This window comes from Euleptes europaea, chromosome 7 (assembly GCF_029931775.1).
Source record: "Euleptes europaea isolate rEulEur1 chromosome 7, rEulEur1.hap1, whole genome shotgun sequence".
Lineage (NCBI taxonomy): Eukaryota > Metazoa > Chordata > Lepidosauria > Squamata > Sphaerodactylidae > Euleptes > Euleptes europaea.
Window position 1 is genome coordinate 76,634,222 of NC_079318.1, and position 26,839 is coordinate 76,661,060.

Below are 26,839 nucleotides of genomic sequence, written 5' to 3' on the forward strand. Positions count from 1 at the left end.
GGATTGATTTTGAACTTTGGGTTCATCTTCTGTTCATCTGCACCTGAGATGGGTCCTCGCTACATAGGTGTGAGCAGCTGCTAAGGGACATTAAAACCTTTGTTAACATCTCATGTGCTTAAATGACTGGGAGACAGATTGGTGAGGTCTCCCGATCAACCAATCAGCTAGTAGATGTTCTTCACATAGGGTTGCCAGGTCCCTCTTCGCCACCGGCAGGAGATTTTTGGGGCGGAGCCTGAGGAGGGCGGGGTTTGGGGAGGGGAGGGACTTAAATGCCATAGAGTTCAATTGCCAAAGCGGCCATTTTTCTCCAGGTGATCTGATCTCTATCAGCAGGAGATCAGTTGAATTAGCAGGAGATCTCCTGCTACTACCTGGCAGTTGGCAACCCTATTCTCACACTCATTGACTAGGAGTGGAGGTTGTCATGAGGTTGGGCAGGTTTGAACTGGGGTTGATCCCAAAGGGGGACATGTGTTGGTTTTACAGAAATTCAAGCAGTGTTGAAAAGTTAAAATCTCTTTCAATTACTGCTTTGTGTGTGTGTGGGGGGGAGCTGCAAAGAAGGACCAAAGAGTTTCCCCATTTACAGTGAGAACAAGAATCATCGCCCCTCAGTCTGTATTCGTTTTATGAAATCCCAGATTTAAAAAAAATATTGCTGGACCAATGGTCTTTGAAGAAGAGCGGAAGGGGTGTGAGAGGGGAGATTCCAGACCTTCTGAATACAGTGTATTTTGGCCCTCTGAATATATATTTTGGAACACAGTCTATTTTGGCCCTCCGAATGTAGTATGCATTTGGTGCTGTGGCAATATTAACCTTCCCCTTTGCTTGTCTTGAGGAGGCTCGCGCGGGTATGAGACTTGCCATGACCTGACCCAAAGATGGTGGGCACACCTTTACTGCCTCTGAACCAGTGGGAGGGTGGGCAACTCCTGCACCTCCCACCACGTTCCCTACCAGACTACTCTCCCTCCCAACCTCAGTTGCCATCTGAACACTACTTTTGTACAACAGCGGAGAGGAGGGACCAGTGGAGCAGCTTCTCGGTGTGTTGCCACATTTGAAGGGTGAGGCACCGCCTCTGGGTAGGGACATGGCAACTGTAGTTAGGATGGTTGTTGATTTCTCTTGTTTTCTGTTGCTCCAGAAGGTCAGACCAGAACCAACAGGTTGAAATTAAATTAAAAGAGTTTCCGTCTAGACATTAAGAAGAATTTTCTAACAGAGCCATTCCTCAGTGGAACAGGCTTCCTCGGGAGGTGGTAAGCGCTCCTTCCCTGGAGGTTAAGCAGAGGCTAGATGGCCATCTGCCAGCAATGCTGATTCTCTAACCAAAGGCAGATCATGAGAGGGAGGGCACCTTGGCCATCTTCTGGGCATGGAGCAAGGGTCACTGGATGTGTGTGTGGGGGAGATAGTTCAGAATTTCCTGCATTGTGCAGGGGGTTGGACTAGATAGCCCTGGTGGTCCCTTCTATGATTCTATGATTTTGACTAGAGAGGCTAAGGCTCCCAGGTATCTGAGCCAAAGATTAATATCATCATGGTACCAAACACTCCAATTCCTGTAGCCTTTTCTTCTCCCTCCCAAAGATGCTCATCTAAGTGGCTGTACAAGCCTAAAACTCACCTTGAACCTGCCCACTATGCGCTCCTCATCAGCAGCATTGTCATCGTCGTCACCAATCTTCCCGCGCAAGAGGTTGAAAGTATGCAGCCAGTCCTCGAAGTTGTCAAATTCCGTTTCCAGCTCTTTGGGATACACCTGGGATTTGCAAGGAGCTTCAGGATGAGTTAAACTGGAGAGGCCATTACCTGGTGTTAGCAACCACCCACCAGCACCTGGTTATATAATCCTTTGCCCTTGAACTAGAGCTCATTAAGAGGAGTAGTACTTACAATTGTTCTGGTGCATTAGTCTCTTGCATAGGCAATGCCTCTGATGTGCCTACAAGCATAATTAAATTGTGGAACTCCCTGCCCCAGGATGTGGTGATGGCTGCCAACTTGGAAGGCTTTAAGAGGGGAGTGGACATGTTCATGGAGGAGAGGGGTATCCATGGCTACTAATCAAAATGGATACTAGTCATGATGCATACCTATTCTCTCCAGGATCAGAGGAGCATGCCTATTATATTAGGTACTGTGGAACACAGGATAATGCTGCTGCAGTCATCTTGTTTGTGGGCTTCCTAGAGGCACCTGGTTAGCCACTGTGTGAACAGACTGCTGGACTTGATGGACCTTGGTCTGATCCAGCAGAGCCTTTCTTATGTTCTTAAGTTCCCCCACCTGCAAGCCCTGTCTTGTCATTCCACTAGAAGACGGAGATCCACGGGTGCAAAAGGGATGCAGGTGTGCCCAAAAGCCCCGATGGTGTGAATGGAGCAACTGCGCAACTCCTTGAACATACTGGTGCTTACACAGTGCCATCGATTGAGACATATGCATATAGGTTGCTGATGAGCACTGAATCCAGTGCGTTATGCACTGGGGTTTCGTTTCCAACTACAGGGCTATCTATTGTGGCTGACAGCAACAGATATCTGACCCGGGACCTTGGATCCTGCACAAATGCAGAGCCAGTGTGGAATAATGGTTAAAATGTTGGACCAGGACTGGGCAGGGCTCAAATCCCTCCTCAGCCAGGAAGCTCACTGAGTGACCTCAGTTGCTTTTTCTCAGCCTAACCGATCTCATAGAACTGTTGCCAGAGAACCAGAGATGAGGCCCTGAGCTTCTTGGAGGAGGGATGGATAAGCTGTCTGAATTCTGGCATGTGCTGTATATTTGTTCTCTTGTTCAAAGTGGTTTGGCCAATAGGAGCACAGTGTCCATACACTGGCCAATAGGAATGCAGAGTCCAAATACTCTACAATTCCCTCTGGGACTCAATGCATTTTACTGCAGAGAGGACTGTGAGAGGGGACAGCTCACCTTCATCTCATCGATCTTCAGCTTGTTCTTCCTCTCGAGCACTTCTGGTTGCTGAGGCTGCTGCTGTTGCTGCTGTTTCTTCTTCTTGTCCTCTTTAGGCACCTTGATTTTCTCCTTGGACTTCCCATGGCCCTTGGAGCCTTTCACAGGAGAGTCATCAAGTCTGATTTCTGAGCCCCAAACAAAGAGGCGGTGGATGGCGGGAAGGAAAGGTGAGAGGTGGGAAGCAGGAGGTGGCGGTGAAGGAGACGACATAAGATGGAAAACAGAACATGCAGCCATGATGGGCAGGAGATCTGGCAGGCAGCCGCTAAAATTAAATTTTGTAGCTCAAAACAGGCCGAACTCCATCCATGTACCCATCCCTGGGACAACCAGCATGTCACAAGCTAGCTCCTCATCCTTCCTGTTTCTGCTTTGATACAATCTTTGGACCTTGTGCTTTCAAGCTATTGGACTGGCCTTTCTTTTCAAGAACGATTCTAGACTGGGAGGAAGAGCAATGTAGGGAATGGGCTTCCACTGGGTGCATGAATGATTGGATCTAGAAGGAATTTACTTGGGGGCACATTTGGAGTTTGTGCATAATTTTAGCTTATTCTACAAACGTTCTTGCAGACCACAGCCCCAAACCCAACTGTTAAGGTCTCTTTGCCAGTGGTGGGATGGTTGGTGGGATGGTGACAGCCAAACGACCATGATGAGGCAAGGAGAGGGGGATGCAGCAATGCAAGCGACAGAATGTAGATATGTCCAGACTTCAGCACTGGGTGGTTGGCAAAGGGAAAGGGATAAACAAAAGGAAGATCGTGCATACACCATGCTGAGGGTGCCATGGGAGGGTTCTCAGAACTGCAACTTCATTTAATTTTTTTCATATTTGGTAAAATACATCTCTTATGGGTCAACAAGTGTCTTCTGCCCAAAGTTGGCCATAGGGCCCTTCCTTCACATTCCAATGTTTCTCACAGGGCCAAACTACACATCATGCTGGCAATCGGTGTTGGAATCCCCAGATGTGCAACTGAGCTGCAAGAAGCAGTCATGGGAAGGGGCAATGTGGGTCAGAGCTTCAGATGGAGGAGGTGGGTTAACACTTTCCCCTCACGCCATTTCCGTGACCACAGGAGCCCCCTCCAGTTTTCAGCCCTGGGACTGAAAAAAGACAGGCACAGTTTGAGACCTGTCTTTTTCCCTGCTTGGGGGGTCATTTCCAACTGGCAAAACAAGGCAGGGGGATGAGTTAGACCCCTTCTTCTGCCGCTGCAATCCATATTGGTTCTCTTACTTTCACCATGGCTTTTTGCAGCTGTGTACCTTCCAGGGCTTAGATGATAGATTCTCAGCACTGACATAGGATTTGGCTCATAGTTTTTAAAAATTAGATACTTGACTTTTTTCACAATAGCGAAAAAAATTATTGTTTTTTTTCATTTTTGTTCCTTTCCCAAACCACTCAAAACACTTGTTTAATGTGTACTGAAACTCCTCTAAGTGTTTCCTTGTAGCAAAAGTGTGGCCTTGGACACATTTGTTCATAAGTAAACAACAAATTAGGGGCTGGAAAGACCTCTGCCTGAGACTCTGCTGCCAGTCAGAGTAGACAATACTGACCTTGAAAGACCAAGGGTCTGACTCAGTAAAAGGCAGCTTTACACACATGTATACACATTTAACTTTTCTTAAAGGGTCAACATAATTTGGTCCTCAGCTGGAACACTCCTAGCTCTCTATTAAGGTTGCCACATTTAAATTGGCAGAAGCAGTCTGTGCCTTGAACTGCTGCAGGACAGAGAAATTAACAATGCTGTGGAGTTGCAGTGATGGAAAATACTTCACTGGTTAATATCTGCTTGCTTGGTTGCTGTTGAGGGCAGAGGTGCCCTCAACACACATTCTCCAACATTCTTCAGTTTGAATTCTCCCTAAGCTGGAAGAGACCTCTGAGTTAACTCTCTCATATCCTCAATCACTACTGTCATCCAACAACTTACCCTCAGTCATCTCCATTTCTTCCTTCTCCTCTGCCTCTGCTGCAGCTGCCTCCTGTTGCCGAAGGTGCTAGAAGGAGAAAGGTTGCACAACAGGACAGAGTGACTACAGCAGATCAGTTAGAACCCTAGCGACTGGACTACTGCAACACACTCTACATTGAGCTACCCTTGAAGACAACCTAAACACAGGTTCAAAAGTCTTCAGCTGAATTATTGTCAGGGGTTGCTAACGGGAAGACATGTGGTCTAATTTAAAACCGCAGCATTGGCTCCTAGTTTATTAATTTATTTTATAACCTGCCCTCAATCCTTTGTTTTTGAGTTCAATTCATGGTCATGGAGCCACATATCTGAAGGACCATGTCTCAAATGTGTCTCCTGTGTGGCAACTACAGTTTTCTGGCTGTCACCCTCTAGTAGTTTAAGACTGCTTGCTTGGCATCCACTAGAACCTGTTCCTTTTCTGTTGCTGCTCCCATCTTGTGGAAAAGGTACTCTAAGGAGGTGAGGGGGACGGGACACCATGTTTAGAAGGAGCTATGAGGCAGTTCTGTGAGGGCTTTCACTGTACTCTGTATGTTTTTACTTTTTGGAACTGTAAACTGCATTGAGCCACAAGGGAAAGACAGGGTTACATATTTTAATAAATAATTAGAACTTGAGCAGTCAGTACTTAGATGGTATAGGAAGTGGTGTAGTAGCTAAGAGCAGTGGTTTGGAGCGGTGGACTCTGATCTGGAGAACTGGGTTTGATTCCCCACTCCTCCATATGAGGCCAGCTAGGTGACCTTGGGCTAGTCACAGCTCTCTTAACCCCACCTACATCACAGGGTGTCTGTCGTGGGGAGGGGAAGGGAAGGTGATTGTAAGCTGGCTTGATTCTTCCTTAAGTGGGATAGAAAGTCGGCCTATAAAAACCAACTCTTCTTCTCCTTCTCACCACAGAATATGGAGCCTGGGGGGCATGAATGCAATTTATCCCATGGCCCAGACATACCAGAAGGAATCTGGACTAATCCAACATTAAAAAAATGTTTTTAATGAAACTTCATACAAAATAATGGCACAAAGCATTTATCCCACAGGAGGTTCTTTGTACTGGAGCAATGATACCGAGTGGCTCAGGATCCCTGTTTGCTCTTTGACATGCCAACTTTGGCTCGTCTGAGCCCCATTCCCTAATGCGGCACCTGCCCCGTGTTTCAGGAAAGTGGGCCAGGCCCCTTGCCCAGTGGGGCTGCTGGCTGGCAGGTAGTTCCCACCTGGAAACAGCTGCTGCCAGAGGAACGAGTGAGCTGTGAGCCTCCCTGAAGTGCAGGCCTCATGCCTGGGATGGAAGTAAACATGACTCTTTCGGCTGATGGTATTTGCGGACGTGGCTCTCTGCGAGCCACGGCATGAGAGCTATTGTACTGGAGGAAGGCTCCACACTTAGCTGAACAGAGAGGCAGAATACAACTCAATGGGTTGAATCCTGTGGCTGTACTCCACTGAAAAAAGGGAATTCCCTCAGTGCAAGGAGCCATCCCCTGAGGCAAGGTTCTTGTACCATAGGAAAAAATGCTGCTGTTTAATAGAACGATGCTGCCAGGGCCCACCTGATTTTTTTTATAAAAGAAAAATTGCATAACACCTTTGTGATTGTTTGTGTGTGTGTGTGTGTGTGTGTGTGTGTAAACCCATCCCCACAGCTACTCTCGATTTGCTGGCAATCACCCACCTCCTTCATTGTCTCTATGGAAGCAAAATACTTAGACCACCAGTCCAGCATGCTCTCATCAGGCTCATCATCTTCCATTTCTTCTGCGCCGCCTTTCTTCTTTTTCTTCTTTTTCTCTTTCTCTTCTTCTGACTGCAAACGGAAGGACAATGGAGATACGGTAAGGGGACTCAGGTTGGTTCTCTGTCTCCCGCCCTGCCTGCAGAATCTTTGGTCCTGCACAGCCCAATAGGAGTTTCAGAATGTCTATAGGCAACAGCGGCACCCCTGCAATTACCACAGATGGTGTTTCCCATAATTATGTGCTAATCATGTGACCTATTCATGGTAAAGAGGGATTTCTGGCACCACCTTAGAGTTGGCTCACTGGTCCATGGACCACTCAAATATATTCAATGAACTGCCTATTTGAACACTTCCAAAGGTCATCAGAGAATCCCTGAAGCTAAGACTATAGCTATATATGTAACAGCTTTCCTTTAAAAACATCTTGTGGACATTATTTGCCAACAAGAGTTGTGGGGGACAGTGGCTCCCCTCGCCCCAGGCCTTGCAGCAGCAAAGCAAAACTCTTTTTGCTGGTCACCTGCGATGCCTTCAGGCATCTCCAGACAAGTAGAGTCATCCTCCTGCAACTGAGTTTTGTTTTTTAATAGTTACTGTGACTTTGCTTCTTGGCTAAATGCCAGAGAGCAGAATGATTCAGTGAACAATTCACATTTATAGAAACCTTATCTTACATTGTTAAAAGGCATAATAATTCATTATCATTTTTTAAAGACTGTTTCACAATGAAATTATCTAATTAGTTTGTGATTAGCAATAATATCCAAACTATGGATTGTTATCATTATTGTTCTTCAAATAATGTTAAAGTTTTAAAAATTCTTGACCAATAGTGGATACTACTTGACCTGTCAACTGGCCAACTCTATGCCAGTTTTCAAAAGCAAGGAAGATTTCCAGGCAAAAGCAGGGACTACACAGGAGTAGAGCAGGAGCATATGAAAATCTGAGACAATCACCAGAATCACATGGTGAATCCTTCTTGTCACTTCAGACTGCCAGTGTGTGTGTGTGTGTTTGTGGGGGGGGGGGAACTACATGAATGAATACTGTCACATCTCAACTCAGGAAACTTAGTCCCTCTCCCTCCTCAATTTCCATCTTGCATGGTTTCCCAATGAACAGGATTTAAGTTTTTAAAAAGTGTGAACATCACTAAAAATATAAGAGCAGCTGTGCAGGATCAGACCAGTGGTCCATCTAGCAAAGCACCCTGTTTAATACAGTGGCCAACCAGATGTCTCCAGAAAGAGTGCATAGAAGTAGGGAATAGAGGCCAAGGCTTCCCGTTGTTGGTTCCCTACTGAAGTATATTCAGAAGCATAATGCCACTGAGTCATCATAGATAATAGTCACCGATGTACCTATACCAACTCCCCCTTTAAGGCTAACAAAACTAGTGGCCACCACTGCATCATGGAGCAATGAATTCCACAAACTAAGTACTCTTCAAATGAAGAAGTACTTTCTTTTGTTTGTCCTGAATTTGCACCTGCTCTTCCTCTCCGCACACGCAGTCAACATGTGGAGGGGTTGTGTGCAGAGGGCTAGAGTGAAACCAACAAACTGGAAAAAACATCACTCTGATCTCAGTAGATCGGGAGAATTTCTAACTCTCTACAGAAAGCAAAAGTCTTTGTTTAGATGTACCCATACTTCAGTTAATCCCAAGACTTGATTGCTTATAGGCTCAGTACCAGCTAGACAAATAACACTCTTGGCATCCTCAGAGGTATCTGATTCCAGCTCATTGACTAAGCCTGAGGAACATGAATTGGGCCACAGAGGAGGACTTCAAAGGATTACGAGCAGAAAGAACCATTAAACTTGCTACCACAGAGTCACGCCAAGCACAGCCAACACTTACCGGGTCCACCTTAACAACAGCATCAGAGTTCTGCAAAGGAGGAGAGGAACAGGGAAGAACAAGCAATGATTACAGAAATGCAGGCAGCTATATGCATTGCACACACCAGCACACAGATATGCACGTCATCGCCTGAGCAAAGGGAGAAAGCCACAGGCACACTCCCCAGATAGCTAGCGGACGAGAAGGAAACGGGAGGCCTAAGTCAACTCTGGAGGGCTTCCTCAGGCAGGGATTGGGAGTGGGGGTTAGGCTACTGTTCAGCCATAATACAGTGATGATGGCTTTGGAGAAGCACAAAGTTTCAGGTCTACGATTCATGCACCTTATCCAGCAGAAAGGGATGAATGGGTGTCATTAGGATTCTTCATCCAGTAACGTCATTAAAATTTACAGACGGTCTTTGCAACCTTTTATAATTAATAAGGATTCTTTATATGTCATTAGGATTCTTCATCCAGTAATGTCATTAAAATTTACAGAAGGTCTTTGCAACCTTTTATAATTAAAGGGCTAACCTATGTCAAAATTCGCAACAAGAGATCAACCAAAAGCCAGTACAGGAAAGCCAGTACAGGAAAGCCCATTTGTATAACTGACAATATACAATTTGACATAATTAACAATGGACATGCTGATTAATACTCGCGAACGTTTCTATCACTGGTTGCTGGGAGGAAGGACTATATAAGGCTGAAACATATTTGGTCTAAGTTTGGTCATTTTATGTATTGACATCAATTGAGTATGTGTTAATATTTGTTCATGCTTTTTAGGTAGCCTACATTGTAGGCCCAGTGTTTTAACATATATTTGTGCACAATATAATAGATTTATATGTTAATATTTTATGTAGTATCTAGCTCAACCTCTTGGGTTTCCTTTGACTCCCATGTTGAGTTTCTTCTCCCCCCACCCTTTTTTAAAGTTGTTAAGAAGCTTGTGAGTCATGTAAAAATGGTTGCTGGCCATCTGCTCCATATAATAGTTCTACAATCCCAACCTGGAGCTGGTGTTTCCCAACCTGGAGCAGGCAACCATAGATATCAATGTCGCCAGGCTAGTTGCAATATCAGAGTAGTTAAAGTGTTTTAAGTTCTAAGTATAAAGCTTAGGTGAGCATACCAAGGCATTATTAGATGTATGAAGGGGAAGATTTGATTTTCTTCTTAAAAGAGTCATATTTGCTTCCGTACTAAACCACATTGGGCTGTAGACTAGAGCTGTAGGTTGCAGACTCCTGCTTTACAGCATAAGCAAACAAAGGTAGGCCCCTGCTCCAAGCAACCTACACTGAAGTCTGACAGTGGAGAAAGAAGCCAAAGGAAAGATGAATGGGAAAGGCCAGCATAACGGGGGATAGAAATGAGCAAATGCAGGTACGTGGACTTGGACTTCCTTGCAGCAAAGAGGACCGGGGCAGAGAGTGTTAAGCATGGGTTTCATGGAAATGTTGGAAGTTTGGCCACCCATGAAGGCAAGTCAGGTCCTCTTATTTTGGGGGGCCTCGAGATTAAATACTTTGCAGGGATTGCTTCCAAGGTTGGGCTTCACTCACTGCTTCCAGCTTCACCATAGTCTCCATTTTCTTGATGGGAACCTCAGGCTCAACATTGACGACAATTTCACCTGCGGGATGAGAGTAGGGGCCTCCGTTTGCCAGGGTCTTGTAGGCGTTCATGAGCTTAGCTGGACAGAGCACAGAGGAAGAGAGAAAGAGAAACAGGCACAGTGTCCAGGCAGGACAGACACACAGCAGGCAAGAATCATTGGATGGCAGAGAGGGCCTGAAGGCAAGACTAAGCCATGACTGATCGAGGGGAAAAAGGAAAACTGATCAAAGAACTGAAGGAGAAAATACAGAAGGGTTTCAGTCTTCAAAGAGAAAATTATTTGTGGGTGAGAAGCACACCGAAATACAGAAGACATGAGAACCTCTTCATTACGAAGAGGCTTCGTATTATACAGAGCAGCAGTTCTCAAACATGAGCAACTCAAGAATTCCCCATTTTTTATTTCAAATTTATCACAGATCCCCCAAACCTATTTCCATTTGGAGCATTTTTTTAAAATCCATGTTTATGAAAAGCTCTATCATTTAATTTATAAACCAGGGTACCATTAACACTTTTATTTTATCATTAAACAGAGACACACCAACATGCCAGCCCTTTTCAGAATGCTCAAGATAAGCAGTGGGTGCTCTGCAGAGGTCTCTGTCTTTCTGTGAGACTTGAGAAGCCTGAGAGAGGCCAGGGGACGAGCTACCAATTGTGGCATTGCTGACTGCCGCTGCTGGCCACCGTCCTTGGCAGTATGGTTGCCCACCTCCAGGTGGGGCTTGGCGATCTCCAAGAATTACAACTAGTTTCCAGACAGTGGCTGCTTTGGATGGAGGACTCTATGGCATTATTGTTCCCCTCCCCAAACCTTGCCCTCCCCAGGCTACACTTCCAAATCTCCAGGAACTTCCCAACCCAGAGTTTGCAACCCTACTTGACAACGTATTAAAGATGAAGAATGCCCCCCTTGGTGCCCGTCCAGCTGCCCGTCCAGCTGCTCTTCCTGTCTACTGCAGTGGGCAGTCCCATAAAGGTGAGTGACTTGTGCATTCCCCCTAGAGCAACCTCATGGCAACCATGCCTGGCAACCCTACTAGTGATTACCCCCATCAATCTCATCAGTAGGGTTTTCAAACTCCAGGTGGTGGCTGGAGATCTCCCTCTAATACAACTGATCTCCAGGCGACAGGGATCAATTTACTTGGACAAAATGGCCACTCTTGAAGGTGGACTCTACGGCATTATGCTCATTGAAGTCCCTCCCCTCTCCAAATCCTGCCCTCCCAAGGCTCCACCCCCAAAATCTCCAGGTACTTCCCAACCCGGAGCTGGCAACTCTACTCATCAGGCTCACCACCAAGCCCCAGCCCTCCTCTACAGTGTCTTCCCCTGCTCTCCCTAGTTCCATACCTGCTGTGCTCCAGTGCTGGGCCTTCTTATCTGGAGGCCGATAGATGAATTTGCGCAAGGAGTTGACAGCATGGCTGCCCACCAGCGTGTATCGCCCAAAGGCACGGCAATCAACCACACGGATATTTAGGGGAGGATGGAGGAGTTCATTTTCAGGCAGGTCCTGCAAGAGACCAAAAACCAAATCTGGATAACACGGTCTTGAAATACTCTCAGTTTCAAGATCCATTTACTAAAAGAATCCTAGGAAAGGAGGAAGTGGTAGGTGTGTTTGAAAGACAACAACATGGGGGCAGTTTCATGAAATACTGATACACGACAGGTTTAGTCCATTTGGACTCTAGGCGCTCTGTAACATATTCTTTCTGCTGTTCAGAATTAATGGAATGCTTCTCCCCCCCCCCCGCTTCATGATGTGCTTTCTCTCTGCCTAGGGTTGCCAATCTCCAGGTGGTGTTACAACAAAACAATTACCTGTGCCAGAGTTAGACAAGCTAAAAAAAATGGCAGCACGAGGGCTCAAATGTAAAAAAAGGCAAATTCCAAAGTATATAAGTTAAGCATTCATTTCATGCTAACTAGAAATAAGCAATGTCGTATATACAGTGAATCAACAATATTGAAAGTACAATATATACAGTGAGGCAACAGTGAAACACAAACATATATACAAACAGAGGCTAGTAACCTCAAAGTACAACAATACCCCACCCTCAGTTCCAAACCGGAAAAGTTCAGTCACGGGGAAAGAGCAAAGTCTGACGTGTCTGAGGACACGGGTACTCGCCCGAAGACGAGGTTCCAAAACACTGGCAGCTGGAGTACGTGTGGCTAGTCATACATCCACGTTTCGAGGGGGTTTCTTCAGCTCAATGTGGTATTCAAGTGTTGGCCGTTAACTTGAATACCACATTGAGCTGAAGAAACCCCCTCGAAACGTGAATGTATGACTAGCCACACGTTCTCCAGCTGCCAGTGTTTTGGATCCTCGTCTTTGGGCGAGTACCCATGTCCTCGGACACGTCAGACTTTGCTCTTTCCCCGTGACTGAACTTTTCCAGTTTGGATCTGAGGGTGGGGCATTGTTGTACTTCAAGGCTACTAGCCTCTGTTTGTATATATGTTTGCGTTTCACTGTTGCCTCACTGTATATATAGCACTTTCAATATTGTTGATTCACTGTATATACGACATTGCTTATTTCTAGTTAGCATGAAAGGAATCTCCAGTTGGTGGCTGGAGATCCCTCACTATTTGAACTGATCTCCAAGTGACAGAGATAAGGGGCACTTTGGAAGCTGAAATCTATGGCATTATACTGCATTGAAGTCCCTCCCCTCTCCAAACCCACCCTCATCAGGCTCCACCCCCAAAATCTCCAGGTATTTTCCAACCCGGAGCTGGCAACCCTATCTCTGCCTGTATGTTAGTTCTTGTGTCCAGTTAGTTAACACTTTTTGCAAATCCTGTTGTGGCAGTAAACTTTACTGAAAGCAAATTTGCATGTGTGGGGCTGGATTATTTCCCCAGTTCAGTGAGCAACAGGTGCACTCAAAGGGCCAGATGGCCCCAGTGATTGGTCACGACAAAACCATGAACGCAAATGGCAGGGAGAGATTGATGTGGTGACACTCCATATCCTGACTGCATGGGGTTGCCAGGTTGTGTTTGGCAACCAGCAGGAGCTTGGGGGCAGTGCCAGGGGCGACATGTGGCATAGCACATGCCATCACATCACTTCTGAGAAAACCAAGCTGAATATAAATGATGGCAGGGACCAGGGGTTGGGTTGCCAGGTCCCCCCTCTCCATCAGCGAGAGGTTTTTAGGGGAGGGGCTGGGGTGATTGTGCATGTGCATGGCTGTGTGCAATGTGATAATGTCACTTCCGGGATTACCCCGGAAACGCGGCATTGCAGCGGCCGCAGCGATGTGGTGCTTCCAGGGGTAAACCTGGAAGTGACATCATTGCATCGCGCGCAGCCATGCACACACAATCCCCACTCCGGAGCAGCCAACCAAAACCACCCACTTGGCAACCCTAGCCAGGGGGGAGTTACAAAGAGAAATGAGTTCAAACAAGAACCAGTTCATGGGTGTGAGTCAATCCCAACTGTTATTATATAGGCAAATGTACAGAAACTAGTGCAAAATGAAATGAGATGTGCTTCCGATTGGTAGGTTTAAGCTCCATTGTATTCTATGAGGTGAGCTCTGACTCACGAAAGCCTATGCTGGAATCAATGTTGTTAGTCTTTTGGGTGACACTGAGCTCCTGTTGAATTGTGCTACATCAAAGTAACATGGACACTTCTGAAAGCGAAGTAATCGTTTAGAGCAAAGTAATGCTGGCAAGCCCTTCTGGACTTCTATGTACATCTTAACACATCCCCCCCCACCCTGGCGTATCTTCACTCTGCACCCTCTTCTCATCCCTGCCTGGCTGGTAGATGCATTTCTGGCATCAGATCTCAGTTTACTGCTTCACAAACCAGCCTTCTAATATGGAGCAGCTGCAAAAAGCTCTATTTCTGTGTCTTCTTGCTCTATGGAAGGCAGGCTTTGCATCTTGCTAAGCCATTGATTCTGTCTCATAGCCCTGTCATCATAGCCTGTCAGACTTCTGCACTTTTTTCACTGTAATCACTACAATTTTGCATCTTGTATAATCATATCTTTTTGATCTTTTATCACGTTCTCTGCAGTTACAGTTTCATTTCATTCTTGAGCTTGTTTACTGGGTGACACCAAAGCATTGTTAAAAATAACAGTGACACAGTGGAGTGGGGTGGGTGGGGAGTAAGGTTGCCAACCTCCAGGTAGGGCATGGAGCTCTCCCAGAATTACAGCTGATCTCCAGATGACAGTGCTCAGTTCCCCTGGAGAAAACGGCAGCTTTGGAAGGTGGACTGTGTGGCATTGTGCCCTCCCGAGGTCCCTCCTGTCCTCAAACCCCGTCCTTCCCAGGCCCCACCACCAAATCTCCAGGAATTTCCCAACCTGGAGTTGGCATCCATAGGGGTGAGGGAGGACCAGGGAAAGACTTACGTCAAGTCTTGTCTATTTTTAGCTTCATTATCACCACGTAGAGATGGAGTCGATGAGGTGGTGGATTGGGTTGGTGGTGCCCATCTATGTCCTTTAATATATACATTGGGCCCAGACTATGATTGGAAGATAGGGCCCGACAGGGCCAGGAAACCGTTACCATCAGGAAGGGTGGCTGTGTGCTCTTCCCCTACCTGCTGTCCGTACTTACCACTTCAAACCACTTGACCAAGGTGCTGAAATTGGGGTTTTTCTTATAGTTCTGGATGAGGGATGACTGGACACCCTTCCCAGCACATTCAATGTCAACTCGAGGCCGATCCACTTGGGCTAAATTCACACGCTTCAGGTCTCTCAGTCCCCAGAACAATATCTGTGGAGATCAAGGATTCGATATCAAGATGGAGCTTCCTGGACCAGCCAATCAGAATCATTTGCCTTACCTGCAAAGGCCATAGTTATGATGCCTTGAGAAAGGGAACTAAAAAAGGGAGTGGTTTCCATGCCACTCTCCCTAAAATTCATTGGCTAACCCTGGCCAGACCAATGCCTGACCCCTCTGCCAGCCTTTATCTACTCTCAAAGCTATATATCTGCCTTTGCAGCCGAACCCAAACACTGGAAGAAGTCAAAGCGGCTCTGGTCTCTTTAGCTGAGGTGTGAAGAGCATGGAAGTCCCGGTTCAGCATCCAACTATTTTTTGTTCTGTAGGAAATGCGGAAGCGAACCACTTAGTGTACTTAATAAAGGGGAAACAATGCTACAGGGTGGGTATCATTTACAACTTGTATATGGATGGCATTACATGCACTGTGAAGTACTCCCCATTTCTAAGCTGCAAAAACTTCCAGGGGCATCACTAAAGGGTTTGATTTCCTTTGGGTGAGAAAAGGTGGATGGCTTCTAGTGTCTTATTAACGTCCACTTCATTTACAAATATGTAATCCGAACGCAGTGGAGCCAAATGCACATCTGTGAACTTGCAGTTGGGAATACTTATGAATTCCACTCCAAAATGAATTTTCTTTGGGATATGCTGTTCTAATCCAAGTTGTTTGTGCTGAAGAACTGAACTGGATGGGTATTCTTTTTGCCCATTTCCATCAGTGATTCCTAGATTGGGGGAGGCAGGTGCATATTAGATATGCCTCTGGTGCATATTAGATATGCCTCTGGTGCATATTAGATATGCCTTTGGTTATGTGCTATCCTGACGGAAATATGATCTGTAACACAAGTTGAATACATATATATTGGGGTCTTTTGCGGGGGGCGGGGGGAGCCTCAGACAGCAGAGACGAGCCTGAATCTCTCTCTCTCTCTCTCGTTTCATTTGCTCCAGGTGACCCAGAGAAGCAGTAAACTCGGCTGATACCCCTCAGGCATGGGCTTGCCAGGTAGACCCATGCTCCACCGAGTCAGACAAGAATTCCCTCAGCCTGGTCAAGAACCTGCTGCGAGGCTAAGTGAAGCAGCCAGTGCTTTCCCTTGTGTCCAACTGGCTTCTCCTCTCACCTTCCCCTCCTTAGTGCTTCCTTGCTGCGTCTTTATACTCTGGCAGGGAAGAAGGGTGGTCTCTGCCTCGCTGACAGTAGCTGTACACCACTTCCAGCCTGACTATGTTGATTTCTCATGGGGTGCAGCACTGACTCCTGGCCCATGCAGGACATGTTGAAATGCACACTTGTGATGCATCCACAAAAAGTTCATAGACATTTGCAGTGGTGGAGAAGCAGAAGCAGACGAAGCAGAGGAGGAGGAGGAGGAGGAGGAGGAGTTGGTTTTTATATGCCGACTTTCTCTACCACTTAAAGAAGCATCAAACCGGCTTACAATCACCTTCCCCTCCCCTCAACAGACACCCTGTGAGGTAGGTGGTGCTGAGAGATCTCTAAGAGTTGTGACTAGCCCAAGGTCACCCAGCTGGCTTCATGTGGAGGAGTGGGGAATCAAACCTGGTTCACCAGATTAGCATCCGTAACTCATGTAGAAGAGTGGGGAATCAAACCCAGTTCTCCAGATCAGAGTCCACCGCTCCAAACCACTGCTCTTAACCACTACACCATGCTGGTGAACAGAGAACAGATTAAAGAGAAAGAACAGAGGAAGGCTCGACGCAGCCAAACAATAGAATGAGGATGGCAGGGAACACATAATATTCACCAAGCCCTGTCGGCACTTTCTGTAAGAGCTTCAGTTTACCTCCACTCTGTATTTGCTCAAGACAGGACGGATCCCCAGAGGCACTGGCAGGATGGGGCCCCTGTCCATGTCTGTAGGGCCATCAATGGGAGGCAGATCAGACTTCCCAGCTGGGCCAATCTGGAAGAGACAAGGAGGGCAATTGGAACCTTCTCCTGTAAGTATCATTCACCATCAGCCGTTATGCTTCCAACCAGTTTCTTCATCTCTGGCTCCCATCAGGTAGGCAAGCTTTCTGTTCATGCATCCGATCATCAGGGGTCTAGAATTCCTGCTTTTTCAAAAAGGGAAATCCCAAACTATGCAACCGGAAAACTGGGTTTATATATTCATTCCCATGCTTTATTTTTGGTTGCACAGTTTGGAAAAGTTGGTTCATCTTGGGGATTTGGAAAGGCAGACTGGAATTCATAATGTATGGTAAGGGGGACAAAGTGGAAAAACAGACAGAGAGGAGGTTCACTGGAAACCTTTCTGCCACCTTCGCTGGTTTCTGATCCTTTAGCAGACACTGTCTATGTGTTTTCTCATGCCACCAAATAAAAGGAGGACAACATTTTTGTTTGGTTTTTCAAATCTCTTGAAAAGTTTTGTTTTGTTTTGCAAATTTCTTGAAAATGCCAAGGTTGAAGCTGTATTCTGTCTATTGCACCCAAGTTGCAGCTGTGCAGCTTTCTAGAACCCCTGAGAAGAGAAGCAGGCAGAAAAGGCCCTTGAACATGCCATTAAGTTCTTAGAGATGCCAATAGTTTGGGAGGAAAGAGGGAAGGACAAACAGCAATGGATGGACACTTTGCTCCAACTGGTGAACCCAACAGTCCAGAAGGTTTCTCGTGTACCAAGATGTATGCTATCATGAATGGTTTACAGGTGAAAACTAAAGGCAATTTAAGAGTGGGAGATGAGCAAAACTTGGCAGAACCCCTTACATGCAGAGAGGAGGGAGAGAAAAATGTGCATTAGAGAAAGGAACAGAGAAAATCTCGATGATGCAAGCGAGAGTGTGACTGGCCTTGAGCCCTGTGATGCTCAAGTGAAAGGCGGGCACATAAATATGTTAAATAAATACATAAATAAAAAAGTGAGCCAGTCAAAATGTAATCAAAATATCCTGTAGCGCACTCAAGGCATAGCAAGGGGCGATTCAAGGCCCTTTGGCCTGGTGGCAGCCAGGGCAGCACCTTGATCTGCAGCACGCAGGGGTTGGTGGCTGCCAGTTGGTGGCTGATCTCTTCGTCATCGTATGGAAGCTGAGATCATGAGAGAGAGGGGGGAGGGAGGGATGGACAGGACAAATAGGCAGAACAACACAGAGATTACTAAACAAACCACTCCCAAATGCAAGCAACCCTCCACCCGTTTGCCCGCTTACACTTATTATTTGACAACTCCTCGTCTTTATAGAGCCTTCTGTTTAGCTAGACTGAATGCTGTCTTCTCTATGGTTATGCAAGGCAGAAAGGACCTGTCCTTGCTCTTCTGGCTCTATTGATTCATTATCTCATGCCCTTTTGGAATGCCGCTTTTATGAGGAACTTAGGTCACGTTATATCTTTCCCCTTTTAACATATGTATCTAATGCCTCTGTGTCTGACATAATGCCTTTTTTATTAAGTGTCCGGAATCCCAAGGCTACATTGTCAGTGGCAAGATTTATTTCAGTCCTTATATCCCTCAAACATGAGATTTAAAATTATGCTACTCAAGATCAATGGATCAAGGAGCTTCTAAGGGATAAAGGAAAACAACCCTCCACCCTGCTGGCGGCCGCGGGGGGTGGGGGACCTGGCAACCTTATGTCAAAGCCAAACTCAGTTTTCAAAGAAGAAGGCAGAGGAAGCAGACTTGCATATCATATGAGCGCCTGGCTCACTGAGGCCCACTTCCAGCAGCCATTAGCCAAAGAGACTGAGCAGCTCTTTGCCAGAGCTTGATGCTAATTATGCTTTTGACCCAGCCCTTATTCCAACAAGCTGAGTTTTCTTCCCATTTTAACCTCTCAAGGACCTTGTGAAGCAAGTTAGTCGGAGAGGTAGTGGCTATCTTCAAATCACTCAGCAACCTTTGGGGCTAGGGATGCCAACCTCCAGGTACTTAACAATCCTATAAGGTAACAATCTCCACAATTTTCTCTTGAGTAATCTTCACAAAGGTAACTGGAGAGCAAAATTCAAAAAGTCCCTTGAGGGTAAGGTTTCAATAGTATTTCTAGAAGAATGAAGTGGGGGACGATCGTTTAGTTCTTCTTCAGCCCCTTTTCAGTTTAATGCAATTGTATATGTTCACAACTTATCTCCATTTTCCCATTCAGGATAAAGCTGCAGCCACGTACTGTATATATTTTTTCAAAGTTCCCACACAGGGTATATCATTTCACATACGTGGATGCTCAGATGCTGTTATCTGTTCCCACTCTACTCTAGATTGCTACTCTAGAAATACTATTGAAACCTTACTCTCAAGGGACTTTTTGAATTTTGCTCTCCAGTTACCTTTGTGAAGATAACTCAAGAGAAAATTGTGGAGATTGTTACCTTATAGGATTGAGAACATAGGATTGTATATAGAATTGTATGTTGTAAGTCTTTCACTGCACTTTTGCACCTATGTGATAAATTGTTAAGTTCTGGAGTATTTTGTGTCTGTGATTGACTTGAAATTAACTAGACGACTCCATACTAATTTCCTGACTGTGTGTAATAGTGTGGTGGTGTATATTTTGATTGCTCAACCTCCAGGTACTAGCTGGAGATCTCCTGCTATTACAACTGATCTCCAGCCGGTAGAGATCAGTTCACCTGGGGAAAAATGGCCACTTTGGCCATTGGACTCTATGGCATTGAAGTCCCTCCCCTCCCCAAACCCCCCCTCCTAAGGCTCCGCCCCAAAAACCTCCCGCCAGTGACGAAGAGGGACCTGGCAACCCTACTTTGGGGCTAACTGCACATGTGAGTGTGCACATGCATGTACACTCATGTTTTATGAGGGAGTGTAACACTGAATGGTTTTTTTTAGTGATTTTGACTCCCCCCACCTCAACTGTCATGATCCCAGGATGACAAACAAAACCTAACCGATTAAAAGTTTAATTTTTTAAAGCGTCAACAAACGTAAATCAACAGTGAAAAGAGTAAGCAACTATAAAAACAGTGGAATTGAGTTGAGACAAAAATCCATTTGCCAAGGAAAGGAGAGAAGAGGTGTGTGGGGACGAGAATGCCTCACAAACAGACCAAAACAGCCAGCCAGATCCCCATGTTGAAAAAAAGGGGGGATTTTGTCTGCAAAGTAATCTGCAACCAGAAGACTGAGAACCAATTAAAAAGTTGAAAGAAGAGGAGGCAAAGTAATCTGTAGAGGGCAGGGAGTTCCGGAATTTACCCGCTCACCCCCAAATGTGAAGCCATTACCTGGAGCAACTCAAAGGCAGCCAGCAGGTCACCAGCAGTGGAGTTCCCCCTGTAGATCTGGTAGTACTCCAGCTGGGGTGGGAAGCGGGGTGGACAGTACTCCTCATCTGACATCTTCACCACAGGCTTAGCAAATGTTCGGCCCATGAAGTCGGCCTTCCCCTGGAAGAGTACAGGGAACATGTGGGGCCCACAGCCATTTGGGATGCTGCTTAACCAGGTAGGGTTGCCAACCTCCAGGTACTAGCTGGAGATCTCCTGCTATTACAACTGATCTCCTGCTGATAGAGATCAATTCACCTGGAGAAAATGGCCGCTTTGGCAATTGGACTCTATGGCATTGAAGTCCCTCCCCTCCCCAAACCACGCCCTCCTCAGGCTCCATCCCTAAAACCTCCCGCCGGTTGCCAAGAGGGACCTGGCAACCCTATAACTGGGACATTTGGATTTCTATTCCTGGAGACAGATTGTGGAGCTAGATGGCCCTTTGGCCTACCAACCATGATAAAGGGGATTGGTTGCTGTCAGAGGGGAGCCCCAGATTTCCTCACTGTAGAAAACAACGATTGAGGGGGAGGTTTCAGAGCCACACTGGACAAACCAATTGGGGTTTCCAGATGTGTTTCACACATCTGGAAGAAATGGCTGGGGGAGAGGAGAGCAGAGTGGAAGCAGTGAGCTGAAAAAGGATTAAGCATCCTTCTGTTGCCACTCTCCTCCGAACTGCTCCCTCCCCACAATATTTTGCATATGTTGAGTGAGGGCTCAGATGTGGGTCAGCCACCAAAAATCTAGATTGGCTCCCAGTTAAAAACAAGGAGCTTCTGAAGACATTCTCCCCTGGGGAAGTTCCCATGAATGTCCTCTCAGGGATATTAGTGCAGCTTGGTGTGGGCACTTGAGGATAGAGTATACATGAAAAAGAACAACTCTGTCAACTTGCAGGGAGTGGGACGCCATCGCTTTCCCATCTGTGGCCTTCTCTTACCACCGTATCTTGGTCGTAGATCTCAATGACAATAATGGGAGGGTCGTCCCGCATCTCATGGACTTCTCCATACAACTCTACATTATCAAACACCAACAGCTGGTCCCAGGTAGGGCAAAGTGTTTCATTGAGGACCTGTGGAAAGATGGTGGGAAATGATGAAGGAGGAAGAAAAGTTGGTTTTTATATGCCAATTTTCTCTGCCTTTTAAGGAGAATCAAACCGGCTTACAATCTCCTTCCCTCCCCCTCCTCACAACAGACACCTTGTGAGGTGGGTGAGGCTGAGAGAGTTCAGAGAGAACTGAGACTAGCCCAAGGTCACCCAGCAGGCTTTATGTGGCCAAACCAACTCAGTTCACCAGATTAGAGTCCGCCACTCATGTGGAGGAGTGGGGAATCAAACCCAGTTCTCCATATTAGAGTTAACAGCTCTTGACCATTACACCGCGCTGGCTGGATGTGCAACCTTCCTGCCCCACCCTCAAAGGATTTCATAAGCCTTTTGTAAAATCCTTTTAACGTCTTTGACATTCTTCAGGCCTTTTGCCTGAAGCTGAAACCCCCAAATTCACATTGATTCCACACCTCTTTCCCGATCCCCAGAGCAGTTTTACAACCATTTTAAAAAAGCTTTTAAAAAAAATTTCTTTTAATGAGGCAAACAACATGCACGCTATAATTTCATTTTATTAGTATTTTTTAAAAAAATGTATATCCCAACAGAACATGTTGAGAGGGTCAAGACTGATGAGGGACCCAACTTTGAACTTAATAGAACGGACACCTGTTGTGAAATTGTGAAGCTGAGGGGAAGCCATGTTCATGAATATGCTTTAAATGACCCAGTGTACACTGTCTTTCATTATTACACCTGTCTTCTCTCTTCATTCACAGTCTGGCACCCGCAAGATCTCGTTTCTGTCTTCACAAGCGGGATATTCAGGCAAGGCTGTATCTGGGGCCTTCATGGCACCTCTCTTACCTCAGTGCACTGGCTCTGAGTGATGAAGAAAACCCTGGCAAAAGGATCGGACAGGCCGCTGCTGTCTGCAGCAAACAAACTCCTGGCCTGGTACATGTGGACTCGCAGCTGGAAGACCTGCTTCACTGTGAAAGAAGGAGAGCAGAGGAGAGGCACTCAGCGAAGCTGAGCAAAACGTGGGTTGGGGGGGGGGACAGATTACAAATTTGGGGTTGGGGGCGAGGCTTACTGGATGAGACTTTCAGTTCCAAGGCTTAGTCCTAAAGCACATAAAGCAAGAATCCCCAGAGTTAATCAATCTGTAGGCTTTTGTGTAATTCTGAAATCATGCAGCAGGTGCTGCCACAAAATGGCTGCATGGGGGGGGGCAGGGCCAAGCACAAAATGGCTGCCAGGGGGCTTTGGTCAATTAAAAAATATCTATTTTGACCCTATGATGGAAGCATCTGTGACTGAATGGGTGTTCCCTGCAGATATAAAGGTGATGCGTTCTGAATAGGGGTGCCAGATCTCCAGCTTCAGTGGGAGACCTCCAATCCCTGCTGGCCTTTCTCATGGCCACTCAGCTGAACAGGGAGGAGGAAAGGGGGAATGAAGGCCCAGCAGTGTTGGGGAAATGCAATAATGTCATTCTGGCATGAGTGGAAGTGATGTCATTGTGTAGCTGCCAACCCTGTAGCATTCGGCCACGATTATGTCACTTCTGGTCATGTAGGAAGTGATGTCATTGCATTGCCAGTAACATCACTGCATCTGCAACAAGGGTTCCTACCCGACTGGCGAGTCTTCTGCTTGTTGCTGGCAACCCTACTTATGAAGCATCTCCTGCTCCAATAAGATGCAGGAAAACGAGGAATGACGCTTTGAGGAAGAGATGCTTTGCAGAAGAAGAGAATTTATGCCAGGAAACACATCAGCGGTCACAATATGTACTTCCCTTGTCATTGAGCGAGTTAAGGTGCTCCTTCATCCTTAATCCAAATAGGAAAGGGCCAAGGATCATGGTCCCCAGCTTCTGTCCCTGGCATCTCTACGTTAAAGAGATCTTAGATCTCTGGGAAGGTCTTTCTCCACCTGACGCCCCAAAGAACCACTGCCAGTCACTGGACTTGCTGGAGCAGTACTAGGGTTGCCAACCTCCAGATAATATCTGGAGATCTCCTGCTATTACAACTGATATCCAGCCAATAGAGGTCAGATCACCTGGAGAAAATGGCTGCTTTGGCAACTGGACTCTATGGCATTGAAGTCTCTCCCCTCCCCAAACCCCGTCCTCCTCAGGCTCCACCCTAAAAACCTCCCGCTGATGACGAAGAGGGACCTGGCAACCCTAACCAGTACTGATCAGAGTCTGCATAAGGCAGTTTCATATGTAAAATCATGAACACATGAAGCTGCCATATACTGAGTCAGACCCTTGGTCCATCCAAGTCAGCATTGTCTACTCAGACCAGCACCAGCTCTCCAGGGTTTCAGGCAGAGGTCTTTCACATCACCTACTTGCCTAGTCCCTTTAACTGGAGAGGCTGGGGATCGAACCTGGGACCTTCTGCATGCCAAGCAGAGGCTCCACCACTGAGTCACAGCCCCTCCTCATGGCATAGAGCTTAGGGTTGCAGGTCTGACAATGTGGCTTGGGCCAGTCAGCACTCCTGAAAGCCACTTTACATTTTCTACCCACCCTTCCTTCAAGGAGCTCAAGGTGGTTCTTCCCTCCTCCATTTCACCCATTCACCAACACTGTGAAGTAGGTTAAACTGAGAGGCAGAGAGTGGTGATTCAAACCCAGCTCTCCCCAATCCTAGTCCAGCACCCTCCCCATTATTCCACTCAAGTGAGGAGGAGATTCTCTTACTGGTGTAGATGAGGCTGATGGGAGGGAAGAAGGGAATGCCTTGTCCTTTGGGCAGTTTCCTCTCCTCAAACCCACAGGGTAGGCCACCAAGGAAGTCTTTCCGCTGCTTGTTGAGGCCCAGCCACAAGTAGATCTCCATTTTGGCCTGCACAGTCCAGCCAGCCGGCCCAAACCCCTTTTTGCCAGGTAACTGAGGGAAGAAAGGGCAAGAAAAAGAGAGTGTTTAATCTGTGTTGGCCTGAGAGCAAGATGAGTGGTTTCCTTAGGTACAAGAATCAGGGTTGCCAAGTTCAGCCTTGGAAATTCCTGGAGATGTGGGGTGTGCCTGGGGAAGGCGGTGTGATGCTCTAGAGTCTGCCCCCCTGAAGCTGCCATTCTCTCCAAGCGAGCTGATCTCTGTCATCGGGAGATAAATTATAATTTTGGGAGAGTTCTGGTACCCACCTAGATAGGGTTGCCAACCTCCAGATGTGACCTGGAGATCTTCCGCTGTTATAACTGATCTCCAGACTACAGAATACAGTTTTCCTGGAGAAAATGGCTGCTTTGGATGGTGGAGTCTATGGTGTTCTACAATAGGGACATCCCTCCCCAAACCTTCCCATCAGCCTCATCTACACCAGTAAGGGATATTAGGGATGGCCTAATATCCCACTGAGATCCCAGCCCCTCCTCAAACCCTTCCTTCTCAGACTCCATCCCAAAATCTCCAGGTATTTCTCAACCTGGAATTGGCACCCCATGATGCAATATTGTTGAAGTATTGTTGCCTGCCCTGGGGCCCACAGCAAGTGGAGTAGAGGCATAGACATTTTCAAGATAAACAAATGGACAAAGCAACAAACTGGATGCAAAGGGAAGTGACCTCTGGGATGCACCATACCCACGTGCCACTTTTGCAAAGTGCACCACACACCCTCCTGCCTCTCCCCCTGCACCTGTCACTCCTTTCTCACTTATTGGACAATTGCAGCCCCTATGGGTGAAATGGCTGTCTAGTCACCTTCAGGAAGACAGTCTTCACTTTCCCACAGTCTTTGCCCATTTCCTCATCCACGATGGAGTAGAGGATGTCCTTGGAGGGGATGCGGGCGTAAGCAATGCGTTTATTGTTGCTCATCATCCAGATGAAGATGTCCGGGATGCTGTGCTGGGGCTGCAAACAGATGGGGGGGGGGGAGAGAGAGAGAGAGAGAGAGAGAGAGAGAGAGAGAGAGAGAGAGAGAGAGAGAGAGAGAGAGAGAGAGAGGTTGAGCCAAATCCAGGTGACATTTCCATACCCCTCACAGCCCAGTGTTCACCTGAGAGCCAGCATGGTGTAGTGCGTAGAGTGTTGCCCTAGAATCTGGGAGGCCCAGGTTTGAATCTCCACTCTGTCATGGAAGCTTGCTGGTTGACCTTGGGTCAGTCATTCTCTCTCAGCCTAACCCACCCCACAGGGAAGTTGTTTTGAGAGAATAAAATGGAAGAGGGAGGATGATGGGGTAAGCCACTGTTGGTCCACCACTGGGAACAAAAGCAGGGTATAAGTGTCTAAAATAAATAAATAAATGCAAGCAGGGCTTGGAGATGCACACGAGCACAGCTGCTCCTCACCTCGTCTGCCAGGAACCGCAGCTTTTGGAGGAAGTTCTGTGACTGCTTCAACTTCTCCCTGATGGTGGTTTTCTTCACCTGGGATCGCAAGGTCTTGGCCTGCTGGCCCATGGTCTCCTGTACAGCAACAGCAGTGGGACAAGAGAGAGAGAGAAGGTAGAAAGATGTGTCAGCCCGGGAAAGGGAAGTGTGTTTGGGAAATGGAAATGGATGCAGTGTGTGTGTGTGTGTGTGTGTGTGTGTGTGTGTGTGTGCACACGTCTATGCCCGTCTACAAAACTGAAAGCCAGTGCGTGTAGTGGTTAGAGGGCTGGACTAGGATCTGGGAGACCCAGGTTCGAACCCTCATTCTGCCATGGAGGCTTGCTGGGTGACCTTGAGCTAGTCACACACTCTCAGCCTCACCGACCTCACAGGATTGTTGTGAGGTTAAATCCGGAGGAGAGGAGAAAGGTGTAAGCTACTCTGGGTTCCCGTTGGGGGGGGAAAGGTGGGGTGTAAATAAATAAATAATTAAACATCAGGATTATATTATGACAGGTGTCGCACTCCCCCACCCCTGTCAAAGTCTCTCTCCCTTCTGCCTTTATTTCAGGGCTACCAGTTGGTCCAGAAGTGACGCTCACCAGCTCCCTCATGCAAGATTTCAGCCTCTCTCTGTCCAGTCGTGTGCGAGAAGAGTGATTCTGGTCTTTGTTGGCGAGGGTCACAAATCGCCTATGAGGAGAGAGAGAATTGTGGCGTGATCAAAACCCTGTTGGGAAGAGGGCCTCAGACAGTATGAGCGAACGTTTAGACTGGAGCTAAACCTCGTGTCCTCATCAGGCACACTTCTGGATGATCCAATGGAACTATCTCTTTCCTTATCCCCCAACGACATTGGAAAGATCACAATTCATTGATTCAATCCAGAATAACTAATCTGGTGAAATTACTTCAAGTAGACTCCGACAACGGTGTAACAAGTTATGGGTGGGGGGGAACACAAACCTCTATGCTTACCTCATAATGTTGGTGAAGGGGTATGTGTGTGAGGGGATCAGTAGGGTTAACTTGCAGAGGTAGGATTACCAACCTCCAGGTACTACCTGGAGATTTCCTGCTATTACAACTGATCTCCAGCCGACAGAGATCAGTTCACCTGGAGAAAATGGCTGCTTTGGCAGTTGGACTCTATGGCATTGAAGCCCCT

The 26,839-nt window shown here is 46.8% G+C and overlaps 1 protein-coding gene across 2 annotated transcripts in view; it reads right to left on the reverse strand.

Moving 5' to 3' along the window:
* The window catches only part of OTOF (otoferlin), a 181,659-nt gene that overhangs the window by 22,830 nt on the left and 131,990 nt on the right, over positions 1–26,839 (reverse strand). Inside the window, exons 20-35 of one of the 2 annotated variants that reach the window (XM_056852335.1) lie at positions 26,274–26,364; positions 25,648–25,764; positions 25,055–25,207; positions 24,052–24,241; positions 22,197–22,321; positions 21,213–21,347; positions 20,225–20,386; positions 16,815–16,934; positions 14,824–14,985; positions 11,566–11,728; positions 10,152–10,282; positions 8,594–8,623; positions 6,661–6,792; positions 4,941–5,007; positions 2,947–3,086; positions 1,640–1,774 (exon numbers count right to left, since the gene is read on the reverse strand). In XM_056852335.1, coding sequence (XP_056708313.1) covers positions 1,640–1,774; positions 2,947–3,086; positions 4,941–5,007; positions 6,661–6,792; positions 8,594–8,623; positions 10,152–10,282; positions 11,566–11,728; positions 14,824–14,985; positions 16,815–16,934; positions 20,225–20,386; positions 21,213–21,347; positions 22,197–22,321; positions 24,052–24,241; positions 25,055–25,207; positions 25,648–25,764; positions 26,274–26,364 — 2,053 coding nt within the window. The remainder of the gene's footprint in view (positions 1–1,639; positions 1,775–2,946; positions 3,087–4,940; positions 5,008–6,660; positions 6,793–8,593; positions 8,624–10,151; positions 10,283–11,565; positions 11,729–14,823; positions 14,986–16,814; positions 16,935–20,224; positions 20,387–21,212; positions 21,348–22,196; positions 22,322–24,051; positions 24,242–25,054; positions 25,208–25,647; positions 25,765–26,273; positions 26,365–26,839) is intronic. The other variant, XM_056852336.1, reaches the window with a different exon arrangement.